General features: G+C 36.2%; 1 protein-coding gene across 2 annotated transcripts in view; it reads left to right on the top strand.

The window, feature by feature from the left end:
• LOC149530651 (uncharacterized) overlaps window positions 1-6,971 on the top strand; it is a 142,923-nt gene extending 135,952 nt beyond the window's left edge. For both annotated transcript variants that reach the window (XM_089810069.1, XM_089810070.1), the window contains one exon: window positions 6,648-6,971. In XM_089810069.1, coding sequence (XP_089666195.1) covers window positions 6,648-6,748 — 101 coding nt within the window. In that variant the 3' untranslated portion in view covers window positions 6,749-6,971. The remainder of the gene's footprint in view (window positions 1-6,647) is intronic.
• Window positions 6,972-27,179: the final 20,208 nt, after the last annotated feature.

The raw sequence follows: 27,179 nt of genomic DNA, 5'->3' as shown, positions 1-27,179 counted from the left end.
AGGCTGATCAATACACCAACCGCCAAAGCAACATCTCGTTGCAGATACCAAAATGGTTTCAAGAATCTGATCCAGCACATAAAAGGCGTTTGATTCATTTTTAGGCTTGATACCAAATAAAGGAGATAAAAGCTTGATTTCTATTCGATCAATGTGCTTCATTTTTATACATGAGGTATTGGTATTGCAGTTTGGTAACTCCATAATTATAACCAGCTGTAACTGATAGACAGTTACGTTGCTCAATGTTATTACACTAACAGTTTTACCATTGATAGTCACATGAAAGAAAGACAGATATTGCAAATATGTTCCAACTCTAGAGCCATAAAAAATATTGCAATCAAGTATAGATTTGTGCTAACCATGAATTGATGATATGATGGACTATTTGAGTGAAGTACATTACAAAGATCGATTTGAAGAATATTTACCATCAGATAAGAATTTTGAGGGGAGATAAACGGAAGACATTGTTTAAAACAGATGATGGTTTGTGCAAGTGGTTGGTGATGCCATTTGAGTTAATGAATTCCCAAAGAACCTTCTTGTGGTTGATGAAATATTTACAAAAAGTGTTTTTGGAAAGTTTGTAATACTACATCTAGTTGATATTTTGATTTTTTGTATGATAAAGGAAGAGAATTTTCTACACTTTCCATAAGTATTATAGAGGATAAAAGAAGGAAAAATAATGGCAAATATGAAAAAATGTAGTTATATAAAATGAGAGTATATTTTGGTTTTGTTGTCTTAGAAGGCTTGAAAATGGACCTCAAGAAGCTTAAGAATATTATGGATTGGGCTTCGCCAAAGTATATTTTCAAGCTAGAAATTTTCATAGCTTCGCAAGCTTCTATAGGAAGTGCAAGCTTTCAAACATAAACATGACAAAAAGAAGTAGAAGAGATTTTGTTTGGATAATTGCATCAGAAGGGAGTTACGGATGTTGAAGGAAAAAGTGGTTGAATTGTCAACATTGGCACTTCTACATTTTGGAAATTTTTTTCAAGGTAACTATAGTCTACAATGCAAGTGGGAAAACCAATAGAGTCTTGATGTGTCAAAAGGGCGAATCTATCACATACTTGTTGTAATGTTTCTCATTTTCATCTTTGTATTTAGTTAACAATTGATTCATTTGTAAACAACGTCTTGTACTTTTCTATGTATGGAGTGTTGTCTCCATTGTTTAATATCAAACTATCAAGTTTTATAACATGGTAGGAAAGCAAGTCTAGGTCTAAGGGTTATGTGGGTTGCATGTGCTATTATGTTGCTTTCACATGTTTTTTGTTCAAAGTGTTCACTTCCTTCATTGTACGATAAAGTTTAGTTATTTTATAGGTATTTTAATATGTAAAGTTTGGTGTTTGGTCACGTGAAGCTTTTTGTGATGGGTTGTTTCAATTTTTGCAACGACCTATTTTTTGTAGTGCGAAGTTTCTACAGGTTTTTGTCCTAAAAATCACATTCTATTGGGTTTTATAATCCTGTGCAATTCGTGAAATTGCTTGTTTGCATAGGATTTTGTTTTTTCAGAGTTTATAAGGTTGCCTATAAAAAAAATTACTTTGGGTTTTCTATTTTTTTTCCTAAAAAATTAGTGGGTGGGTTTTAGTACTTTTGTTCTAGAAAATTATATTGTCGGTTTCTACAAAAAATTCCTTCAAACTATTGTGGGAGGCTTCTATTATTTTTGTAGATAAAAAAATGTTACTATGCATTTTGTGCCATTTTTTGCCTTGGAAAATCATTTTGTACAAGGGTTTTAACGTATTTCCTAAAAAATGAATTTTGTATTTTGATTTGTCTTGGATTTTGTGTTTGGTTTTTGATCAATTGTTCTCCTCAAAAATCATGTTTTTTTTTTTAAATTTTAAATTTTTATCCTTAAAACTCATTTCTAGGTCTTTTGATTTTTTTTTTCTGAAAAAAATCATGATTGGTGTTCTTCGTCTTAGGGTTTTGTTTTGTAAAAAAATCATTGGACAACTATGGCAGTATTTCCCACAAAAACAATGGTTTTGTGCAGTTGTTTTGGGTAGCACCCAGAGTTAGTATTGAGATAAGTGCTACCAAACATAGTGTTATGTTGATACACATGAAAGAGGAATAATTGCAGGTTAAAGATATGTGTGTGGAACATATGAGAAAGGAGAGGTTCCCACTCATAACATCTACAAACTAAAATGGAAGAAAATAAACTTTTGTAGGCTATTGGGGAAATTTCCAGCCAATGCTTATAAGATTGTCCTTAGAAGAGGTATAGATATTTGTCCCATATTGTTGATATTTACAATTATCATGAATGAGAGAAAAGTGTACAAGGAGACATGCATTCAATTTGTAGGACACATCAAGATTGGTAGGTCAAATGGATGAAAAGAAACATGAGAACCAACATGGTTATTGATTTCTATTGACAAAGAGGTAAAGAGGAAAATAATCCATGGAGTGTTTGGTATGTTGAAAGGTTAGGATTGTAGATGAAAACCTTAACTGAAAGATTCAAAATTAGCTAATGCGATCTCATTTCTAGACTTGTGAAATGATTCATAAGTGAAACTTGTGGAACATTTCACTTATCGAACGTGTTTGAGAGGAGCATCTCAATTAAGAGTAAAGCCTACAACTAAAAATATTTTTGGTTTTTAGTTTTGTTGCTTGTCATGTTGCGAGTATCAATATTTTGCAAGAAAAAAGTTTTTCCATTTTCTTTATGACTTCACTTTTTGCTAAGGATCTTAATTGTCTTTTGGGAAGAATTTAAGTCATTTGAAGATGTCTAGAAGTAAGGGATTTGGGCAAACCCTAATAAATGCAATATGAGTTTTGGGAGGTAGACAAACTCATACTTTTATGTCGTCAAAGACACGAGGCATGAGAACTCTGACACAATGGATGTAGCAATTTGGCAGACTTGTACTTACACATAAGGTTGGATACAGAAGTTGGTACTAGTAGTTGATACTCATTCAATTCCTAACACTCAAGGACTTGGCTTTAGTATTTTAAGGTTTCACAACAATGTTTATTAGATATAATGGAGAAAGGTTAGAGGTACAAGCCAAGGTGGATGGTTGACACCCAACCTCAATTATGTTGTTGGAATTTAGAGAAGTGTTCACTCAATGAATTCCAAGTTAAAAGAGTCTTAATCTCTTGGCCCTTGACAGGTCTAAGGACACATTTAGCGAGGAAATGATGATGGACTTGAGCTAAGGTCTTTGACAAATGACAAAAGATCGACAATAGAAGGTGAAATATAGGCTAGCATATGAGATGACAGTGAATGGTGAAGTTTGTGGAACTATCAACAACAATTCACCATCCTAACAAAGAGAGCATAAAATTGAATGTTTCAACGTTGATGTGGTTAGCCAATCCAACAAGAACATGAACAATGTAATAGAAGTGTAGGTTTGGTAGATTGAATGATGAAGTATTGGTCATTTCAAAGATTGAAGGTGGGAGTATTCAAATGTGGTGCGATTAACTGCTAGTGATTTGTAGAAGATTATTAACATGAATCAAAATCTTTGGTCCAAGCAGAGAGCCAAAGCAAGGATAGATGCCTTTGGTGAATGTTGCATGTATTAAGTTCTATAATTGTTTCTATTGTTGTAGGATGTAAATATGTAATAACATTTGAACCTATTATATTATGGTCATGAAGCATAGTTTTTCATCTTTTAACGTGATAAGACTATTGATGTTATTAGTCATAATTATGTTGATAAGATAAGATAAATTTATTAATGTCCACCAGGAGACCAACGAGGGTGTAAGGGACTAGAAACAATACAAAGGGCAAACACCAGCAAAGGGAAGCACCAAACGGTTTTCGTAGAAAGAACGTGAAAGCAAAACAACAAAAGAACCATGAAAAGGAATAACAACAACTAAGAACTCCTCACATGTGAGAAGTAGTCCATAATGGAAAGGTGGACATTAGAGCAATCAGGTACTTTGGAAGGTTGCGTCTGAGGTCTACTAGAGGGACGTTGCCAAGTGCAGTCTCTGCAGGGTCTCATAGATCTGGTGTGAACCAAGATAGTGCAAAGATGCCACTTCAATCCTTGGGTAAGAATCGTAGGATAGAAGAAAGAGGTGATGAGCTACATAGGAGTCGATGTTGAGCAAAGCTGGAGTTGTTTAGTGTGCTCGTGAAGCCACATGGTCTCCTGAAGGTAGAGTGCAACGTAGTGTTGGTCAATATATCTAAAAAATGACGGAAGAGATCGACACTCTCTGAACAAACAATGGAATCTCCCTCAAATGTCATAGTAAATGGGACAATGAAAAATAAAGTGAGACTCGGTCTCAACTTCCTCGAGGTGACAAAGCCAACAAATCTTGTTCTCCCTGCCGATCTAGTGATTAGCCTGAATACGTAGCCGGTGAGATCCCACTCTAAAGAATCCCAACGAGATGTGAAGAGCGTGAGTCCAACGAGGAGGTACCAGAGGCGTAAGATGATCCTGTCTTGGATTTCAAGGAAGTGCTGAACATAAAAGGCCATACATGGATGGAGCCCACCTGGGGGATTCCTCCAAGTCGTGATAATATACTGTCTATAGATGTCAAGTCTAACATGCTCATTCAAATCCCGCTGAGGTGGAAGAGGATGGGCTTGAGCATTTAGGGTCCGTTTGGTGAGTGGAATAGGAATACGTATTCTGGAATACATATTCTGGAATACGTATTCTGGAATAGAACGTATTCCTGTTCTCCGTTTGGTTCAGCCAATATTTGATGGGAATTCGCGGACCTGAAAATTTATGTTTTCTAAAATAAATAAAAATGGAATAGGAATACGTATTCCAATACCACCTATTTTGGTGGAATTGCAAAACCCCATTTTTGGGCCAAAAATGGAATACGTATTCCATTTTTGCTTCGTATTCCAATCCTGTTTTGGTGCATCCAAACAAGGAATTCACAATTTTTGGAATACGTATTCCAGAATACGTATTCCTATTCCGCTCACCAAACAGGCCCTTAGAGAAAACTGAAAGGCAGGGAAGACGATCCAAACTAATACCAATCGAGCCCAAGAGGACAGAGGCTTGAGTGTACCAACAATGAGACTTGTGACCAGAGTTCGAACTCGCAACCTCCATTGAAGAATATTAAGCCAAGTAGGAATCTCTGTGACGACCGTTAGAGGAGTCAACGAAGCTACGAAGCTGGTGAAGAAGCCAAACTAAATCAAAGATGGTCCCCAATATGAAATGGTGAGCACCAAACCCTGCCAGAACGATGTTGTGCAGTCTGGACCAGTGATATCTGATAATGCGCAGAAGGAATAGAGTTTGGACTCTCAACAGAGGCCCAGTTAGACTCCAAAAGGGAGGGGCCCCAAATAGTAGAGCCATAGAGGATAGTCAGCTTGACCAGGGAGTCAAGAAGGGACTGCTTAGTTGTGGTGTCCTGGAAGTGGTGTCGAAAGCACTGTCGCTCAAGAATATTGAGCATGTTTTATATATTAATAACATCCGAGAAATAAGGAGGCTAACCCATTGCAAAAGAAAGGTCCAACAACAGATTATTTGGTCATCAACAATACATAGGACCTAAGCTCATTTGCGAAGGGGTCAATGTAGTAGCTAATGCTAGGTGTATTCCTCATGCTACAAACCATAATGTTTGGAACATCAATATTTCTTGAGTTGTGAGATAAGGCAATGTCAGAGAATATTTCAAATAGTTGAGTGCGGAAAAACTAGAAAAGTGGAAAAATATTAATAAATAAATAAATGTTGAAATCAATTTTCTAAATCTAAAAAGTTTTTTAAAAATGAGTCTTCGTCAAACTTCTCTGTTGAGTTCAAATCCAAGAAAAAATATAGCATGTTAAACTTCCCAAGTCCCAATATATGGTATAAATTGATAGATTGGACCATTTATATTTAAGGTTACCAACTTGTTGATGTGTTGGATCAATTCCTTGAAAGTATTGTATGAATCTTCAAAAGCTTAGTATACTTAATACCCTGATGTTTATATCATGAGTATATTTCAGTTCTGATTAGTTTATACCTTTAACAATGCTTTTTCATTAGTTCTTTCAATATGGGATGGGGTTCTTAAAAGATTTTATATGGAATTTCAAGTGCATTCACCAAAGTTTGTAGTTGTGTTTGAAATAGATAAAGTTATCATTTGAACAATAACCATGTAAGTTCCAATCTAGATAGAACTCCTTGATGAATAAACATCTTGTTGGATACTACTACATTCATATATAACATTTTAGAAACTCTTCAAGAGGTATTTTAAAACATTTTTGTATACTTTTTAAATCTTTGCACAATCTAGTGTCTTCAAATAAGTGACAATATTCTTTCGGTGTAACCATATTATTTCCATTTTGTCTCCTTTGTTTAGTAAAACAATACACATTTTTAAAAGGAGCCATGTGGTTTTAAGAGAAGAATATCAATTCACGTCATATTATATAGTAATGGTGTTGCTCATTTCTTAAAATACTTTATGCCAATTGTGGTGTATTCACCATTTAATTATAAAAGAAGCTTGTTTTAAATAATTTTTGGGAGGAAATTTGTATTTCTTTTGAAAGATTGATTAACAAGTGTCCATTAGAATGATTTGTACATTAAAATAACAACTATTTTATTTAGGTGTTGGATCTGGATTCAACCCACCACGACATCTTGTTCCAGGAGATTCTATTTGTATGAAAATTGAAGGTATTGGTGAATTAAATAACCACATAATTTAAGTGGTTATTATTACAATATAAATGTTCATTTATTCTAACTCGCAAGATGAACATCGAGTTGGTATATCATTCACTTTTACCTATGAAAGAAAGAGGCATAAAAAAATTCCTTGTTCGCAATGGGGTAATCAATAGAACTTGATAATATCTCAAGCATGATATTGATATAATCAATACAACACAGTGTCTTGTTTGATATATCAAAGTATTATATTTTTTAGGATAGAGTGTATAAACATAATTATGTATTAAAGTAATTAGGAATAGAACACAAAACATCATTAAAATCTTGTGCAAACATTCTTATCCTTAACATCAATGAAATGTAAATTTAAATGAAGTTTACATTGTAAAATAAGAGATAAGAAGAAATTGTTTAGCATAAATTGGTTAGAAATAGTATTTTGTAAAACTATAAAATAAATTTAGCATTTTGTATATCATTGTGAAAGTTTATTATTCTTTATGTTTTTACATTATTTTGTATGAATTGCAACCTTGTTAAATTATTTTTTTAATAATATTTAATATTCAATGTAGGTGTTGTGAATATATGGATAGGTTTTGAGTATTATTGAAGAATTCTAATCAACTTCAAAATGCGAATAATAAGGTTTCATGAAAATCTAGGTTTGCAAATTGCTCTCATTTTTACATAACAAGTTTCAATTCCCTTTATTTCGAGCTTTGGGAATATTTTTAAATAACTACAAATTATTGTTTCTTAGATATTTGCATACAACCAAATGCTCCAATGTACATTAAATGACTCTTGTAGTGTTTTGTCACTTAATAAAACAAAAACTTAATAACATATTTATAACATTCTCAAATGTCACAACAATACAAAGATTCGAAAGTGTTTGTTTAATCAATACAACATTGTAGAATAAAAAGAGATTGGTTTTAAAGCATATTTATTATTAAGTAGGGCTCACCTCTAGTTATTGTGAAGAGATTTATCTACTGCTTTCTTAATGTTGGAAAAAAATAATGGTTGGGGAACGTACATTAATTTAGTTTTTCTGTCAAAATGTAAGAAAACTAATCCTAAATATTCTATTTGGATTGTAAGACTTTCCAACTACAAACATTAAAATAGGAACTACTAGGGTAAGCTTCCCCAAATTTCTTGAAATCTTATTGAAAAATAATGAAAAAGTCCATATATCACTCAAATAATGTTTTTTTTTAACATATGCATCCATGAAACTTAAAAAACCTTTCCACATAAATTCTGACGAATCAAGATGCAAAACTCTAAACAAGGACGTGCTCAATGAAATTCAAGCCATATTTCATGCCTAATTTGCACCTCATTTAAGAAAATCAATTGAACAAAGGATGAAATGAAACAAGCAGTACTTCACCCACAACTTGTGTACACAAAATTTGTGATTGTGTTCCAATAGATGTTTGTCTAAGAGGTAATTGTATTGGATGGTAATGTTCGAGGGATGATTGATCAAGATTTTAGGCTAATTGAAGAGATCTATTATAGGCAATGGTTGAGAAGATTGAGGGAATGAGAAGCCTCCAGTTATTGTGTGTGTGCGCTTAAGGGGAACCAAGATTGCAAGAATTTGAATGATCAAAATTGTTTTGAGAAATGTCAAAGGGTGAAGAAGTTTTTCTTAAACATGAGAAATTTGATATTTCTTCAAGAAATGGACGAATAAGATTTGATGGGAGGATTTTGAAGAAGTCAAATAGATAAAACAAGTGCTTGTAATGAACTTATTATTTGTGCAAAAGAAATTAAAAAATAGAATGACTCCAAGCAACAACTCTTACTCTCCTTAGTGCATTTCAAACAATGGCTTTTTTGTGATGACTCTCTCTTTTACCCTATGTTGGGTTATTTGTCAGCTAGTGGCACTGTTGGTTACTCTCATGTTGAGCCATTTGTGGTTGTGCCTCTTTTCAAGGTTCCTATTCCCATTGTGGAGCACCTTGTTTCTGCCTCTCCCACATACACTTCTATTGGGATTGGAATCTCTCTTGCTCTAGTTTTGGGTTTCTTTGTGCTATGGTGCCCTCTTTCCTACCAATGGGTTGCATTTATGCCTCGATGGTACTTCTTGTGCTCCTCTGTCCACTTTTATGTTGTCATGTGTTGGTACTCATGTGGCTATTGCTAATGCTTCTTCTATTTTCGATGTTGGCCTTGGGTTGGGGGCAACCTCTACTCTACTTGTCGGGAAACATTCTTTTGTCCCCCTAGTTCCTTTGGAGACAATTATTTTGGCTACTGGTGTTGGTGATAGGGGAAAGGTTCCACCCAAAAGTCTATTATTGTTGGTGGAAGTAGTTGTGTTCATGCTACCAAACTTGTTGCTGCCATCCTTCTAAGGTGAAAGATCGTCCCATTACTTGTTTGAAGACCTCATCTATGGTGGTTTATGGCCTTGAACTAGTGGGCAGTGTAGATTTCTATCAAAATTTTGGGTTGGTAGATTTACAGGATTTTGCCCCCATGTTCTAGATTTTGCATTGTTGGGTTACCAACTCCGAGAGACCTTTAGTCCCAAGTGAGATTGAGCTTTACTCTTTTGCCAAGGGGCTTTTTATTGCGTCGTTTTCTTTTTCTAAACATTAACATGATGTGGGTTTGAACAAATTATGGGTTTTGGGGACATACAACCTTTCTGCCAAACCCTAGGCAAATTCATTTAACCCTCTTACTGAACCTTTCAATGTGTGGTTAGTGCAGGTTTGCCTTCCAAATATCTCACTCCACTTCTAAGATATGTCTTGATTTGAGGCTATTGGGATCTCGTTGGGTCAGTTTGTAAAGGTTGATGAATCTACAACTATTATGGGCCACTCTACTTTTGCCCTTATTTAGGTTGATATGGATATCTCCCAACCATTTTAAAGGGATGTGGTACTCATGGTTGGGGAAACACCATGAAATCAAGCATTGGATTATATGAGGGCCTTCGCTTACATTGTAGGCATTGATTATATATTGGTCACATGGCTATTGACTGCACTCTCTTGTGTAACAAAAGTGTTTCTACTTGGTGGAAGGTTACAAGCAATGATCGTTTGATAGTTTGTGTTGTTGACTCTCTTTATGTGTACTCTGAGGATTTAGTGGCTCTTGACAAAGAAGAAACCCTATGGAAAATCTTGACGATGCCTCTATTATATGTTGTCTTGCATTTTGTCACCACAAATTCTAGGTAACAATTAAAACTTTTTCAAATTAGTTTCAAATTTCTTGAGTTAGTTCATTATTTAATTGGCTAACATTGATCAAACAATCAACCCCAATTACTATAATGAATGCTTTTATTGAAGGCTTTTGTAAGTCCTTTTTGTTTTTCATTTTATTAAACCTATGCTTGGTATTTGAAGTCTTTAACATCCTTTTTTGCATTTTTGAGTGTGTGTTGGTTTGATTTTGGTCTTTTGGTTTTATTCAAACTCTTGCTTTTGGTTTTCCCTTTAATTCAGTATATTGTAATGTTTCCAAGGCCTTATGAAGAAGAATTCCTTTATCTTCGTATTTTTTTGAAGGAAATCAACATGTATATGGCCAAAATGTATTTGGAGGAAGGTGTCCTAAGTTTGTTTGGGAGCAACAAGAGTTGAACTTCGATCACAAATGTTTGTACGGTGACATGTGATGTCTGTATTGTGGTAGTATGGGTAGTATGTCGAGTTGCAGGAGTGTACAGTGTGCAGTAATGGTCATACGATGGGAGCACATGATAGTTTATACAATGAGTTTCAGGGGGGGTTTGTATGGTAGCTAGCAGTTTGTCATACGGTGGAGAGAATGGAAGATGTACAGTGAGGGTCCATGTAGGAATACCGTACGGTGTATATTGGGTTTGCACGGTGGCACCAAATATTTGACTAGGTGTTCCTCCAAGTCATATGGTTAATGGTGAGTGGCAGGTCATACAGAGGAGAGAGGAAGTGAAGTGCACGGTATTGAAGATGTATGCCAAGGGGGGAAACAATGTTGAATTAAATCTCCAAACGCTAATGCATAGAGATAATATAGAGAAGGTGCACCAAAAATGAAACAATACTTATCTCAAAGTGAATTATAAATTGTATTTACAGAAAAAGGTGGTGCTCTGACTTGCTAGATTTAAGCCAAGAACTACACAAAAATAATAGGGTGAGGATTGAATCCCATTGAAACTGGTAAGCCAAATAGGGAAGATCTTTCACTTCTGAAATGGTGAACAATACTGAACTCCAACATGAACCACAATACAAAGAAAATAATCCAAATCACATACCAACTAAAACCTACATGTCATGCTTAAATACCCTTCAGAGGAACTCCCAAGGGTTTACATAGATAGTCGACAACAACACCTACATAATTTTTATTTTTTTTAAAAATGGGTCCGAGATATACTAAATCACTCGGCCCATAAAGGAAGCATTGATTAATTATTTATTTTATGATGGGAATATTACAGCTCTCCCGTACCAAAAATTGCTTGTCCTTAAGCAAATGCAATGCTAGATGTCGAAGAATGTTTGCACCTTCCCAAGTCGCGTCATCCAACAACAAGTGTTTCCATCATACAAACCTCTCCCTCAAGGTGTAGTTCTAGAGAATCTTCTCTTGTACATCAATGATCTCGGTCAGTTCTAACACGAGGTTCCCTTTTTCATTGAGTGGGAGAATGTCTGTGGTTACTGCAATGTTTAGTTCCACAACTTTGTCCAGGCAAGAGACATGAAAGACATTACGAATGTGGTTGCCTTTTGGAAGTTCAAGTTCATAGGCAACTTCACCGATACAATGAGTTACATGATAAGGACCATACAAATGTGTGTTCAATTTTTCTTTCCCTTTTGCCTTCAATGAGGATTGCATGTACCATTGGAGCCTGAGATAGACCAAGTCTCCCACTTCAAAACTTCTCTCAATTCGATGTGTCGACATAGATCTTTTGTTGATTTTACGCCCTTTGTAAGTTCTCCTTCAAGAATCTCAGGATGTCTTGCCCTTCCTGAAGCTAGTCCCTCACCCTTGGTGCGCGACTGTCACCTAATCCCATGTCGATAAATGAAAGGGATTCATACTTGTATAATGCTTTGAAGGGTGCCATCCCAATAGACATGTGCTAGGTTGTATTGTAACCATATTCTCCCAGATGCATCCATTTGACACATGCCTATTGTTGTGCCAAAATATAGTTCTAGAGTAGCCTTCCAACCACTTGTTCACAATCTTTGTCTGTCTAAGGGTGGTAGCTAGTACTTGGCAACGATTATGTTCTTTTCAATTGAAACAATTATGTCTTGAAAATACTGAGAAACTGGTCATCCCTTTCACAAACAATGTTTCATGGTAAACCTTGCAGATGAAAATCTTCTCTGAAAAATAAGTTAGTTACTTGTGCAACATGGAAATCTATGGAGATGGCGAAGAAGTGTGCATACTTTGTTAATTTGTCAACTACCACAAAGATACAATCACTTCCATGTACCGTAAGAAGCTTGGTGATGAAGTCCATAGAGATACTTTCCCACTTTTGTTCTGGTATTGGCAAAGGATGCAATATCCCAACAAATAAAGTGTGTTTGAATAAACTTTGTGTGTATTCATCTAGTGTCTTCATCCACGGTATGCCCAGAATAACCTCCATGTCATCCAAGTCCACTATAAAGAAATCTTCTATCATTGTGTGATTAGCCATGGTGATGCTTAGTTGGGGAACAAGGTAGACTTCTTTTTTTCATTGTAGGTAGACCTCTTCTTTTCACCAAGGATGAGTTTATGAACTTTAGAGTGGCTTCGCTATCGAGCATTACAATGACCCTCTATCCTTGAAGGGTTTCTCGTACTCGAAATACCGTACATCTTAGACTCCCAGCCAGGGCGATGGTTCCTCCACACCATACCAATGCAACGATCCTCTCTGTACAATACAAATTTACCATTTAGGAGTCTTTGTAGGGGTGACCATCCTTTGTGGATAGATTCTTTTGATTGTCCTCGTCATCAAACAAGACTTCGATAAAGTGTATTTTCCCTTTATCGAGGCATTTATGCCCAAGTTGCTAGGGTTCCTTACAATTAAAACATAATTTCTAACTTTTGAGCTCCTATCTCATAGCTTCTTCCAACGAAGGTTTCTTCGACAGAGGTTTTTTTAATCTTTGTCCCATGGAAATATTGATGGTTTGGAGCGGGAGTAACCTTGAGAGGATGATATTGATGATGATGAATGCTTCACGCCGTTTTTATAGCCTCTGAAAGGGTGGCAGGATTGAAACCTTTTATCCAACCCTCTAACGACTTCGTCAGTTTGTCCAAGAAGAGCACTATTTGTTTCCTTTCAAAAATGTCTGTAACCAAAACAAAGAGTTTCTAAAATTTTGTGATGTACTGGTCAACCGATCCAGTTTGTCTTAATTGTGTCAACTCTTTGAAATTAAGCTTTGAATCTTTACCATGAAACTGATATATCAGTCTTTCAGGGAATTTTGTATAAGTATTTACTTGGTCATGCCCCAGTGTAATAGTGCCATGATGTCACGATTCATGTGTCACTCCAGTGTTGCAAAATTAATTGCTTCTTTTGGCATTGGATTAAGTTGGAAGTAAGTATCGTCCTTCATTATCCATGCTTGTGCAAATATGGATCTGGATCTGTGAAATGGTGACAGATTTACTTTACTCTATTTTCTTCTGAGATCATCATTAAAATATCCCTGGTTTCCGCCTCTGGAATATCACATTCTCAATTGTTTAATTTTTGTAGGATATATCCTCATTGAAGTTTGCGTTCTTCCAGTCTTCTTTCAACTGGTCTTGAATTTATTCAAAGGTTGGTTGCTTTCGTCCATGTGGTACCTCTGCTCATGTAGGAAAGGTTGGCATGGAAGGTCAAGAGCATGTCAGATGAGGGTTCACCTTTCTCGAAACCAAGTTGGAACTCTAACCATTTTGTTCCCTAGATATCTTATTGTCTACTAGTTTTTGAGAGTTTCTTCCATAATTCGTTGAGTGTCGTTGATATGTGCCCGATTCCTTGAAGGATCCCTCAAAAGTGCCATGAGTTTCACAGGCGTGGGTTCTTGTTCTGTGATTCTATCAACTCAGTGGGACCTCCTTCTTTTATGGCTATAAACTTTCATTCATTGTCCACGGGCTGGTAGGATCTTGAGCTCTGATACCACCCAAATGTTCCCAATGCCTCAGGAGGAAGAATTCCTTAGTCTTCATATTTTCTTGAAGGAAATTAGCATGTAAATGATCAGAATGTATTTGGAGGAAGGTATCCTAAGTTTGTTTGGGAGCAACACGACCCAAACTTCAATTAGAAACGTTTGTATGGTGACATGTGATGTCCGTATGGTCGTAGTATGGGCAGCATGTCGAGTTGCGGGAGTGTATGGTGTGGGGTAATAGTCATACGGTGGGAGCACATGATAGTTTGTGCTGTGAGTTTAGAGTGGGGTATGTACGATAGGTAGGAGTTTTCCGTACAGTGTGGGAATTAACTGTGTGATGTAGATTGGGTTTGCATGGTGATGCCAAATATTTGAATAGGTGTTTCTCTAGGCCGTACGGTTAATGGTGAGTGGTAGGTCATACAGAGGAGAGAGGAAGTGAAATGCATGATAGTGAAGATGTATGCTGAGGGGGGAATCAATGCTAAATAAAATATCAACATGCTAACACACAAAGATAAATAGAGAAGGTACGCCAAACATGAAATAGTACTTATCTCAAAAAAAATTATAAATAATATTTGTAGACAAAGGTGGTGCTCCGACTTGCAAGATTTGAGTCAAGTAATACGCAGACAAAATAGGGTGAGGGTTGAATCCCACTGAAATTGGAAAGCCAAATAGGGAAGATCTTTCACTTCGAAAATCACAAACAATATTAAACTCCATCAGGAATTCATAATACAAAGAAAATAATCCAAATCACATACCAACTACTACTTAAATGTTGTGCTTAAATACCCTTTGGAGGAACTCCCAAGGGTTTAAAAAGATAACTGACGACAACACCTACAGAAAAAATAAAAATAAAAATGGATCTGAGATATGCTAAATCGATCGGCCCATAAATAAAGCTTTGATTATTTATTTATTTTATGACGGGAATATTACATATATCTTAGGGCTTAATCAGACTTGGCAGTTAAGAGATATGATCATTTAAGTGCGCAAAAGGTGGACTCTCCAAATGCAATTACATAAAAAATATATCATGTAATATTTTAATGTTGACATTTACTTTTTGAAAACTATAGCATAAATTCATCTTATGTTATGTTTTTAAGTTACTTTATCACTTAGGCAACTGTAGAGAACTTAATGTTTTGATTAAGTAAAAACAGGTTTTGAAAGGTCCCGAAACCTTGTACAACAAATCTAAAGATACAACAATATAAAGCCCAAATACAATAGTGAGAGTTAGCAAACAAAGATAGGGAGCAAATGACTAACTCCCACCACACCAGACAACCACAACAAGGGAACTTAAGATTTAGGTTTAAGTTTAGAATCTCCCTTGTGAGATCGCAAATTCTTATCTAGGGGAGGGATGGGGAACTTAGATTTCTTTCCTTTTACTGCTGTCCATCCATCCTCAAGCTTAGCTGCATCATTCTGCCAATCCCTAGAAGAAACAAAGGAAACCACATGGCAGACATGAGAAGGAACATCCAACAAAACACTCTCCCTAGGAGAGGCCAAAATGGGCGGACCCAGATCTAAAACATTCTGAGTAGCAGGTCCAAAAACAACAACCAAAGAAGGTTCAACAATCGAGACATCAGGCCCAACAGTCTAGGAAGCAAGAGCCTCCTCCAAAAAAGGCTAAACCAAAGCATTAAGAGTAGTGTCCCCAACACCAACAGAAGCAAGAGACCTCGTATCAGCTTGCTCGTGGTCAGATGAAGATTTTGTAACCGTGTAATGCTTATCAGAGACACCCACCCACCAGGAAGGCTTACGCTTTGATCTAGCCTTGTTAGAAGAACAACAAACCGCCACATGGCAAGTCATGTGAGATTTCCTGCATCGAAAGGGAAGACCTTCATAATCCATAGTTTGAGTCCAGGTGCCCCGCGGAGAACCCAAACAAATCTGGTCAGGGAAACCCTTAGAGACATCCAACTCAACAAGGATGCGAGAAAACGTCGAATGAAGAACATCAGAAGTCGTCGTATCCACAATCTGAAAGTCTCCAAGAGTTGCCCCAATAGTCTCCAAAACCGAGTCCAACCAAAGATGCATGGGGAGATTTGGAAGCCTAACCCAAACAGGGATCTTTGAGAAAGATTTTGTAAGTGGGTCAAAATCCTTATGCCAAGGTTTGGCCATCAGGGGGAAACGATCCTCCCAAGAGAAGCTATAATCACACAAGATAGTCCTCCTATCTTCAGCATTATCAAACTTAACAATAAATAAACCCTTAGCAATAGGGAAAATCTGAATATCTGCAGATAAAATGTGCCTCCGAAACCTGGCAATCCAATCATGGAGGGTGGGAAAAGAGGGCCAAAAATCTCAAAATATGAAAACAACAACATGAGAGGGAAAAGCCTCTACAGTTTTGTAGATCTCATCAATTGTATTAGAATGTAACAAAACCTGTAAGGGTTTGATCACATTCACAAGAGTAGCCTCCCGAAGCTTTGAGGAGCCTGAAAAGAGACCAACGGAAGGGGCAGACTGATGAAGGTCCGCCTCAAAAGCATCAACATCTGCATAAGAGGCCAAACCAGAAAACCCCGCCCCCCCTGGCCCTAGATGTTGAGTTGTTTTTTAAATTTTTCAGGTAAGTGACGTTATTAACTATACAATTTGATTTATTTTTTAGTTACTTTATGTTTTATTTAGAAATGTCAAAGTTAAACATTTCTTTTTGAATAATATTTGCACATGATATTTTTATTCTTGGATTAAGTAAAAATAGGTTTTGAGGGGACCGAAAACCCCATATAGATGAAGCATTCATAACAGATGTGTCCATAGTACCAAAATAACAACCATGTTTTACAAGGACTTGAAACTTGAAAATGGATACAATTATGAACAAATCAAAATCTGCAAAGGAGAAAAGCTACCAGTTACCAATACACGATCCTAGGACCAAAAACCAAAACTAGAGATTAGGACCACAAACCTCGAGGTCAAAGAAAAAAAGACAAAAAAGAAAGCAACCAACTAAACCAACTCCTTAGCAGCTTTGGCTAGATTCTTTCCAATAATAACAACTTCTTCAATTGAATCTTTCACAGTCATATCCAGAGCCACTTTAATAACCTTCTTGGTACTCAGCCTCGTACGCTTACTGGGACCCCACTCGGTAAAGCATCCATAGGGTTAACTATCTCCTACGTGCTTCTCCTTCTTAAGCTAGCAGCAACATCCCATAAACTCGAAGTGACCATATCCATATGTTGCCCATTGTCCTTGACTAGTTGGCCCAGGTTAGCCTCATAATCTAACAACTTACCAAGGATATTTTCAACCTTCAATTCCAACTAGATCCTTTTGTTTTTTCTGCTTCCAGGTTGGTCTGTAGTTCCCGCACCATCTTCTTCAAAGAGTTTATCTCATTACATATTCAAGTGTTTGCCACAAGGGAGATGTCGTCCTTCATCTTTGGCTTATGAAGAAATTTCAGGTTACCACTACACTCCTCATCCATCACACCAGGTTCCCCAATAGCCAATTTACCCTTAAGAAAACATTGAACACTTTTAAAATCTTTAGGCATAGCATCAACCATTCCTTCCAGCATGGTCTTCTCATTCACTACAACTTTTTTCTCACCTGAGTCGTCCACATTTTGGTTTGTAAGCTCAGTCTCCATGGGATTTCACAACTGACTATCCGGAGCTTGTGGCAACCACTCCTTCATTTCCTCAAGTTGCTCACTTTCCTCCCTAGTCTCATGTCTGGAAAAGTTATCCTTCACAGGAGTCTCTAAAGTCTCTAGAGGCATAACATCCTAAACCTCAGTCCTCACCTTTTTCTCCAATTTTGCGGTTTCGACTACATTGCCCTTGTTGTCAAAGACCCTCTTCGAATCACTCCCCATTCTCATAGTTTTCCTTGAAGTCTCCCCTTGGCTACCAGAGTTACCTTAATTGTTAGAATTGCATCCCTCATTATCAGTCTCAACCTCATCTTCACGACCACTAACAATTTCTTTCGTTTCCTCCTCCTTAGCCTTTGTGTTGTCTTCTGAGTTCATCTTCTTAGTTGTTCTGTTTTCTGTCCTAGAATCCTTCTTCCTCTTTCTCTTATGAGTCGTCACCTCCTCTCTGGCTTTTGGAACACTCTCTAACTCTGTCTCCATATCTTGAGCCTCCACAACCTTATTCTCACCATGACCCGCCTTCCCTTTCTTGACATCAACCTTGTCCGCAGAGCCCTTAATTAATTTTCATTTTTTCTTAGCTCGAGACAAAGACACCCCCAGGGCGCTATCCCTACAATATTTTGCAATAAGAAGAATTAAGCCCTCATGGAGGACGAGTGTTATCTCATTTTTATGATGAGGCCTAAGTGCCTAAAGTGGTGAGTTTCTCAAATAAAAAGGAAACGAGATCCTATCTTTATACCTAAAATGATTTTTAAAAAAAAAATGATAATTGTGAACCCTTTTAGATTGACCATTTAGTATAAAATACTCCCTAACACAAGATAACACATCCTGCCAAATTTCATTTATCTCATCTAAATCCAAAAAATCCCCAACTCTCACCAGTTTTTTCTCCTCCTCTAGGGTTTTAGGAAATTTGTTCAACGTTGCATTAGATATTTTCATTTCTTTTTTGAATTTTATCCCTATTTTGGGAAGCCTAGTTATCTCGACAAGAAAATCCTTTGTAATTGACACAAAGACCCCATACATTGTCACTCTCCCCAGACCAATTTTTAGAAAATTCCTCTATTATGTATGACTTAAAACCACGTAGCTTCTCAAGATAAGCATTGACCTTACCTTTTTAAAGAAACTTCCAAACAAAGGCATTCTCCTTCCAATGCATGCACCTTGAGGGCTCATGCTTCCTCGGTCCCCTTCCCATCTTGCAAACTGAATTCATAGCTAATTTTTGTTGATAAACAATGGCATTAATGAACATAACAAAATAGTTTTTAAAATAGGACTTCGAGAACACCCAAAATATGTGTCATATTAAGAGGGCAATAATGAAACAATACTCACTCAAGGTCTGATAAAACCCTTCATTATTACCCAAGCTCCCACAAGTCATATAAAACAAATTAATTAGTCCCTCCCACAACAACATTAGTCACATCAAAATTTATTAGCCCTTTTAGCTCCAAGTTGTTGCTTAGGTCATCTGTCCATGTTAGTTGACTCCTTGTGCTAACGGTTATGTTTGGAATCTAGTTAGCTACCTTATTAGTCTCCTAGTAGCTATGAGATATATGGACCTTACCAAAATTATTCAAGAGTCTCTTAATTTCCACCATAGTCGCTTCAATAGTCCAAGCAATAGATTTTTGATTATTTATAGTATTGATTATGTTTACAGAGTCACCTGCTAGCCACAGGTTGCGATATCCAATTTCCACTACCCTTATAACCACAAACATCACAACAGTAGCCTCTGCTATGTGACTAGTGGAAATACCAATAGAAATTGCAATAGCATCCAGAACCCTAACATAGAAATCCCTTAAAACTCGTCCACATCTTGCCTCACCTCGATTACCTTTAGTAGACCCATCAAAATTAGCTTTTAGCCAGCCTATAGGAGGGACCAACTTGACAACACCATCTCTTTTTGACTTATTCTTCATAGTAGTGTTCATTAGAGGGTCCAAAATATTAAAATCCCTTTTACCACATTTTGGGAAAGAAAATTCTCCTTAATTGCCCTTATGATTTTGGGACCAACCACCCAAGATGGGGATTCTTTAGCCCTAAAAATCCAATTATTGCTTTCTTTCCATATACCCCAACACAAGTGGGGTAGAGAGAACTTCCAAAGAATATTGATTTCGAGGATTTTGATAGGGTGCTTCCAACTCTCAAAATAGTCAATCAAGTTCTCTGCATGGACCGAAGAGATATTTCAATATTCCAGAAGGATTTTCCACATTTCTTGACTAAAACAACAATGGATAAAGAGGTGATTTGCACATGATATATTATCTATATAGTGTTAAATATTATTTTAAACCCAATTAAGTAACATTTCCTCAAAAATCAATTAAACATGTGCTTAATTGATCACTTAAGTTTTGCAAATTCAACTTTCAACCCATTTACATTTAATTTCCTTGAGAAAGTGCGACTTGGACTAGAAAGGCATTTTAAAAACACTTAAAAAAAGTAAAAGCCAAGTTTTTAAAATATGTAGTGGTCATCCCAGTGTGTGATTTACATGTAAGAGGGATTTTACATGTTTAAATGTTACATGTAATGCCCTTGAGGGAGTGTGATTTGGCACTCTAAAACATGTAATAACATCTTAAGACCACAATTTTACCTTTCAAGGCTAAAAACGCCCAGTGCATATTACATGTTACATATTTTGAAAACATGTAAGGAACCCTTGAGAGTTTGATTTGCATTGTTTGCTACTTTTAGGCATTTTAAAACATGCAAAAGCACATGGAGAGTGTGATTTGCATTGATAACCAAAGGACTTGCATTTTAAAACATGCAAAACCTCCCATAGAGTGTCATTTGCTTCTTGACTCCATATACCTGCTTTTTAATACATGCAAAAGGGCCTAGAGAGTGTGATTTGTCTTCTTGACCTCCAAACACATGCATTTTGAATATGTAAACTCTCCCATAGAGCGTGTTTGGACATTTTGATGCGTGTAAATGTTATAAGTCCCCTTGCTTCTTGAGGCAAAAAATCACTCATATTCATGCAAGAGGAGGGCAAGTTTTTGCCAACAGCCAAATTTCTTCATTTCAAGCCACAAAATTCATCAAAGAAGCAACATTTTATTAGTTTTGATGCATATTCATGCATTTAGAGGTCATGTTTTTACCTTGCAAAAAATGATCCATGTTATTCCATTTAGAGACCACATTTTTGCCCAAAAATATCCAAATACATAGTGATTTCTAGAAACATTATGCATTTCATGGCTTGAAGATCAAATTTTTGGAATTTGCATATAAAAACACCTCATCCATTGATAATATTAAGCCATCATTTGCAAGCATTGAAAAGGTTAAGGAGTTGTTTGGAAATTAGAATTTTGGGGGAAAGTCAATGATTCAAACCTATCAATCTTCCACATTTGGCTCTTTAATCTCCAAGTAAGTTGAAGTTTTCAAACTTTTACTAATTTGTTGGTTATTTTGGCTTATCATTGTACAATTGTTCAAAGATATGCCATGTAATTTCAAAGTTTCCTTTAAATAAGACGAAAACTTCTATTTTTGAGTGCTTCGAATTCCCCCAAATTCCAATTTTGAAATTGCATATAGGAGAGCAACTTGATATTCCGTCATGTTTGAGTTAACAACCAAAGTTATGTATTTGTTTTGTGCATAGTTTTGTTTGTTGTTTTGCCACGACCATAGGGCGGGGCCATGCCAACATGTTTTATTTTTTTTGTAAAGGCTAAGGATTCTTGACCAAGAATATAAGATTATTTCACACCATTTCACATTCCACCTCTTCATGCAAGTACATCACATCTTTTCACCAATGTATGTGAAATCATATCTCATCCATTTTCCAATATATGCAATTACATCCATTTTGATTTACATGAAATTCTATATACTCACATGTAATTACATCCTACGAACCTAATTACATGCTTACATCGAGTATTGATTACATGCAAATCACTTTACATGTAATTATATCTAGAGACCTTGATTTTGGTAAAAGGTCACTCTTTAAATATGAAGGTCATCATTTGTGTGCATCCTCATACACCTAGCTTACATTCCTCAAGAATTTACATGAAACTAATCCTTACATGCATTCCATCCACCTAAGTCCCATTTCATCTCTCTGCATGTGCTTTCCATTTCCTATCCAAGTCATTGCATATGTTCCATGAGTATCTAATCAATACTTTGAACTTATTGGCTAATAAAAAATCAACATCTTCATGGAATCAATACCTTCCGATGATGTATCCACCCTTTGGAATTTTCATGTTGCAACAAAAGACATGCTTGCATCTACAAAGTCCAAAGGAAAGATGAAATACCAGTATAATAAAGAGTTATCTCACGCATTAGCATCTCATGCCTCATCTCCTTTGGACCAAGGATTTGACATAGAGATTGGAGATGTTGACATGGATGATTTCTTACAAAGGGTCGAAGCTCCTTTCGACAGAAAGGAGAGACACATCAATAGAAGTAACATTCATTTGGTGTCTAGTTTCCCTACAACTTACCTAGAACTAGAATTTGTCTTAGGATGTGCTCGACATTTCAATCCTAAGACCAAAACAATAAGGATGTTGATGGTAAGGTTATCATCAGTTTAGATCTAGAAGCTATTGATGAGATCTTTTGAGTTCCTCCAAGTGCAGAGTTTGTAGACTTGTCAAAAGAAACATTTATGGAGTTATTGAAAGAGAGGAAGACAAATTATAAAAAGCTATATGAATACACATTGGTTGGATATTAGGAGTAACTTTTCAAGATGACCCAAGACAATTCACAAAATTGATTTCAAGCCAAAATGTAAGGATTTGATTACTCTCCTTAGTAGAATATGTGGCCTCAAAAAACCTAGTGGCTTTGAACCATGGATGTACAAGTTTATCTTTGAGATCTTTGATAATGAAGAACCCATCTTCTGAGGAGAGCTTATCAGTTAACACTATGCAGACCATTGTTTAATGTGTGAACGTCAGCACCATTTCACATGAACTTATACTCAGTTTACATTGTTGCATCCATAGGATCCTTCTTGGGACTTTCAACCAAAGGGGATCGGCTTCGAGTTGCCATTTGGAATTAATATGATCAAATCACATGGACATAGAGAAAATATCACTATAGGAGAGTCCAAGATGAATTTTTTGGACATTTGAGGTGTTAGTTTGATAAACAATTGATAATCATGAGAGTGTTAGATGAAGCTTGGAATAGGGAAAATCAATTTGGTTCCATCTTTTTGCAATTTCCAACTTTCACTTCTTTGAGAGTTGGTTATTTCAAAGGAGAACCACATACCTTGCTGAGATATGCTACTAATAAAATCATTCTGATGGAATTGGCTAGACATCTCATAGAGTTGGAAGCATATCAAAATATTGAACATAGGCAAGGATTTGGTATCACTAGAACCAAGCCCTTGCTGATTGGTTAAGTGTTTGATCAAGACAGTCTACAGGGCAAAAATGATGGAAGAATTTTTTTTGCTTATCACATTGATGAAGTTCAAAGCTAGGTTTGATTTTGATTACAAAGGAATGCATTCAAAAATCAAAAGAGCATTCACTCAAGTTCATCAAGTAGAGGACACATGGATTGACTTACACACAGAGCTGGATATTATGAAGATGGATTACTGCAGGCTCACGTTGCAACAAATCATTTATCTTAACATGTTTGAGATCCCACCCAATTTTCATATTAAAGATGATAGGAACATGCTTGATCTAGAGTATTGTTAGGTTGGTTTTGACAAGTAGTATCCTTTTCCCATGCATCAACAACGGAAAGAAAGTGCTTCTATGCTCTATGGCTGACAAACACTCATGGTCCATCCATTCAGGAAACATCTTTCTTGGATAATATAGACAATGATATGGACTGATTCTCCATGGTTTTCACATTGATAATCCCTGCTTCACAAGTGAACATCTCATCACTCCCTATCTCTTTGATGACCCCTCCTATTCTCACACTTGAGAAGTGTGAGAATTTGGGAAATGTTTTTGAAGATTCCCAACTCTCATGAAAGGTTAGGTTTCCCAACTTGATACCTCAATGGTTGGCTTTGAATTGTTCATGACATAATCTTCTCATCAGCCACCCATGAATTCAGTTGTGCAAACTGAAGCATGCACAGTCTCAACAAAAATAGAATCAAGATCAATGTCTTTGGTAGCTACTAACCTTGTTTCAACATATGGGGGTTTTATCTTGCTTGCATCATTGGATAAAATCACTATGAAGTGAAGAAAAGTCGATACACCTCCAGATAATTTTCTTATTAAGAAAAATAAGTCAAATATTTGAAAGACAAGATTGTTCCAAGGATTGTGGTGGATTCTGATAAGACTAAGTTTGCAAAAATTGCAGAACCTTTGGTAGATAAACCAGTTTAAGCACTTAATTGTTCAGATTACAAGTTCACCAAAATTGAACTCGATAAACAATCACAGTTGAGGTGTTTGCAGGATGCTCAAGATGCACTTGCCAATGTGTCAAAAAGAAATAATTAGTTGTGGGAGAATAAGAATCATCTTTAGCAAGAAGTTGGTCATCTAAATGAGGTCATTCACCAATAGTCTTCATAGTATATAGTCACTACATCTCAGAAACCTCAGGAAAAATAGATAATTGAAGTAGCAAAGACTTGGTCTGGAAAGGTTGTATTTGGAGGAGTTCATGCCATCAAAGATGCAATCGAAGTTCTTGAATACATTAGAGGTGGTGAAGAGGTGTTACATGACCTAATCACATTTTTGAATCAAGAAGCCAATACCTTGAAAGTGATTTTTTGTGATTGCGATCAAATGGCTAATGCTAATCTAGAGAACATGATTGCAGGTGAAGTCATTCCATCTTTAGAAATGTTCTATAGATGTCAAGGACTCATGGGTCACAAAGAATAGACATGGGGAAAATTCTAACAAAGTTGCAAAAAACATTAGAAGACTAACAGGATTCATGTGCAATCTAAAACAAATGGGATGCAATGTACTTAGTGAACATTACAACTTGGTCACCAAGGAAGAAATAACATCAAAGTATATAGCCATTGTTAATGTTGATCTTGATTATGAAGAGTTTGAATCACATACGATGAACATGTTTGATGTGTTCAAATCAGTAGCAAAGTGCATATGTGATTCTCATTCACCAAATAATAGGGTTGTGAAATCAGCATACATTGATGCAGTCATAATTGAAGCTATAAAAAAGACAATGGAAATCTTGGATCTTCCTACAATGTGTGACTGCATCACCAAATATAAAGCCCTTCAAAAATAGTCCTTGGGATTGTTCCAATTCTAACGAATTCTTTCCTTAGTTTTCATGTTTGTAATTAGAGAAGATGAATTACATGTAATTTGATTGCATGTCTTAATGACATGTAATCTGATAATTTCTCTCACCTAGTTTTACCAAGTCAAAGTTGGTTGAGTTGCTTCAAAATTTTCCTCTTTTTCTCACTTCTTTTCCTAGAAAGAAAGTTTCCCTCTCATTGTAAAATCCATCTTTTGTATTGTATGCAAGAAAGCTCTGAAGAAATTGTGCAAGCATAACTTTGGGTTTTTGTAGTATTATTTTGAATGAAAAGTGAATACAACGAAACAATTGGAGCTGAGCTTTGATTGAGTGCAGTTGTGATAAGTGTAAATTGGAAGCTTTGATTATGATTTGTGTTTGTGTTCTTTGATCCATGTTATTGTTGTATGGTTTAAATGATTGAGCATAAAGAGTTTAGAAACAATCGGATTCAAAGCTTTGACTAGAAGAAATTGTGGTGATACATAGACTAAGAGCTTTGCCTGTAGCTTGTATTACCTTCTCGATTCACAAAAATAGTTAGAATCGTTTACCCTTGTTGATTCACAAAAATAGTTTGAATTGTTTACTTCTAGAAGTCTTTGAGCCCAATAGTAAATTTTATTTTTATAGAATAGATTAAAACCAAGCTTGGAGCCAAACCGATACGCTTTCTACTAGCCATTGAGTTAGTGGTGGTTTATCGATATCACTATTTCCAGCTTTAGATAGAATTGTAGTTAGAGATTTCATCTTGCCCATTACATGCTCTACAGGTAAGTGGTTTCTTTCCTAAAAGTTAAGAGGAAAGAATATTGGTAATATCCTTTCAAAGATCTCTCAACTTCCTACAAACCCTTGAGTTGATCCGAGGAATGGTGAAAAGGGAGAGCCTTCCCTTTAAGGTAGGAGAGATTATGTCTCATACGTTGTGGTTGGTCATCTTATTTTGTGATTTGATTTTAACAAAATTATTAGTTGCAAAATATCCACCCAACAGTTTTTGATGACTCTATTGAGGATACAAACACATTGAGAAGCCTCTTGCTTTCACATGAAGTTTTACATCCTTGTTCTAATTGGTGTTTGGAAAATAACAAGTTAACACATTGGAAAGTTTTTAGCAATTATATTCGAGGAGAAAGAATGCCAATAGTTGCTCAAGTTTCGTTAGATCATTTTGGGCTCAACAAGCTCGTTTTGATTTACTTACTAAAATCCCTTCTCTTTCTCGAGTTAAAAGTTACCCACCTTCCAAAACGAGGGACAACTATACCCAGTGAGATTTCCTCATTTTTCCTTAGACACCTTATTCTTGCGGCACAACTAATTTTTACTACTTATATCTCCCACACTCATATTCCTAATATGGCTACCAATCCATGGGGAGCAACTATTGGTCGACTGAACCTTGCATCATCGTTGCATGCATTACCCCAAGGTACTCGTAAGAATTTTCCCAAGTCCTATAGGGACATAAAACAATACCTAGATGAACACATTAAGGCTTTCTACATTATTGTAGGATTTTTTGGTGTGGAACATGGAGAGATATCTATAAGGTTGTTTATAGAGACTTTATAAGGTATAGCAATTGATTGGCTTGATATATTGGAAGCTAATTCCATCACTGATTGGGCCTCTTTGCAAACCAAGTTCCTTGATTGATTGATATATTCAAGCCTGCAGAAGATGAGCATGCTCTCCTAGAACAACTCATGCAAATCAAGAAGGATGCACAAGATGGAATGCATGAGTTTATTGCTAAATTCAATAAATTCACCAACCGGGTTCCCACTGCTTCTCAACCTAATGTTGCAAATTTGAAGTGTTTCTTCATTAACACTCAATTTCCAGAAGTCAGTTTCTTTTTGAGAAGGATTGCTCACGCAACTTTGGCTCTTGCACAAACTCTGGCAACAGAGATTGAATATGATTTGATGCTTGCTAGAAAAAATCTGTAAAGATTCTAACTAGTTCAAGAACAATTCCTATTTGGAAACTTCTTCATCAGTATAAACACAGAACAACATAAATTGAGAGAAAAAAAATGGATTTCTCATTATCGCCGCAAATGTTGAATTGCATAATTACAATGTGCAAACCCACATGGGTGCCATCCTTACAACAATTTTCAAGATAGAGTTGTGACTATCACCTAGAACTGCCCTCGATAACCTACGAGCCTTCCTTATATAGGCACTTTTAACCACCTGGGAAGGTTCTAGACACTAAACCCTACCCCTTGAGGTCGACCAACCT

The sequence above is a fragment of the Cupressus sempervirens genome, chromosome 11, assembly GCF_028749045.1.
Source record: "Cupressus sempervirens isolate cs-2001-9-10 chromosome 11, ASM2874904v1, whole genome shotgun sequence".
In the NCBI taxonomy this organism is placed as follows: domain Eukaryota; kingdom Viridiplantae; phylum Streptophyta; class Pinopsida; order Cupressales; family Cupressaceae; genus Cupressus; species Cupressus sempervirens.
This window is presented reverse-complemented; position numbering and strand designations above follow the sequence as displayed.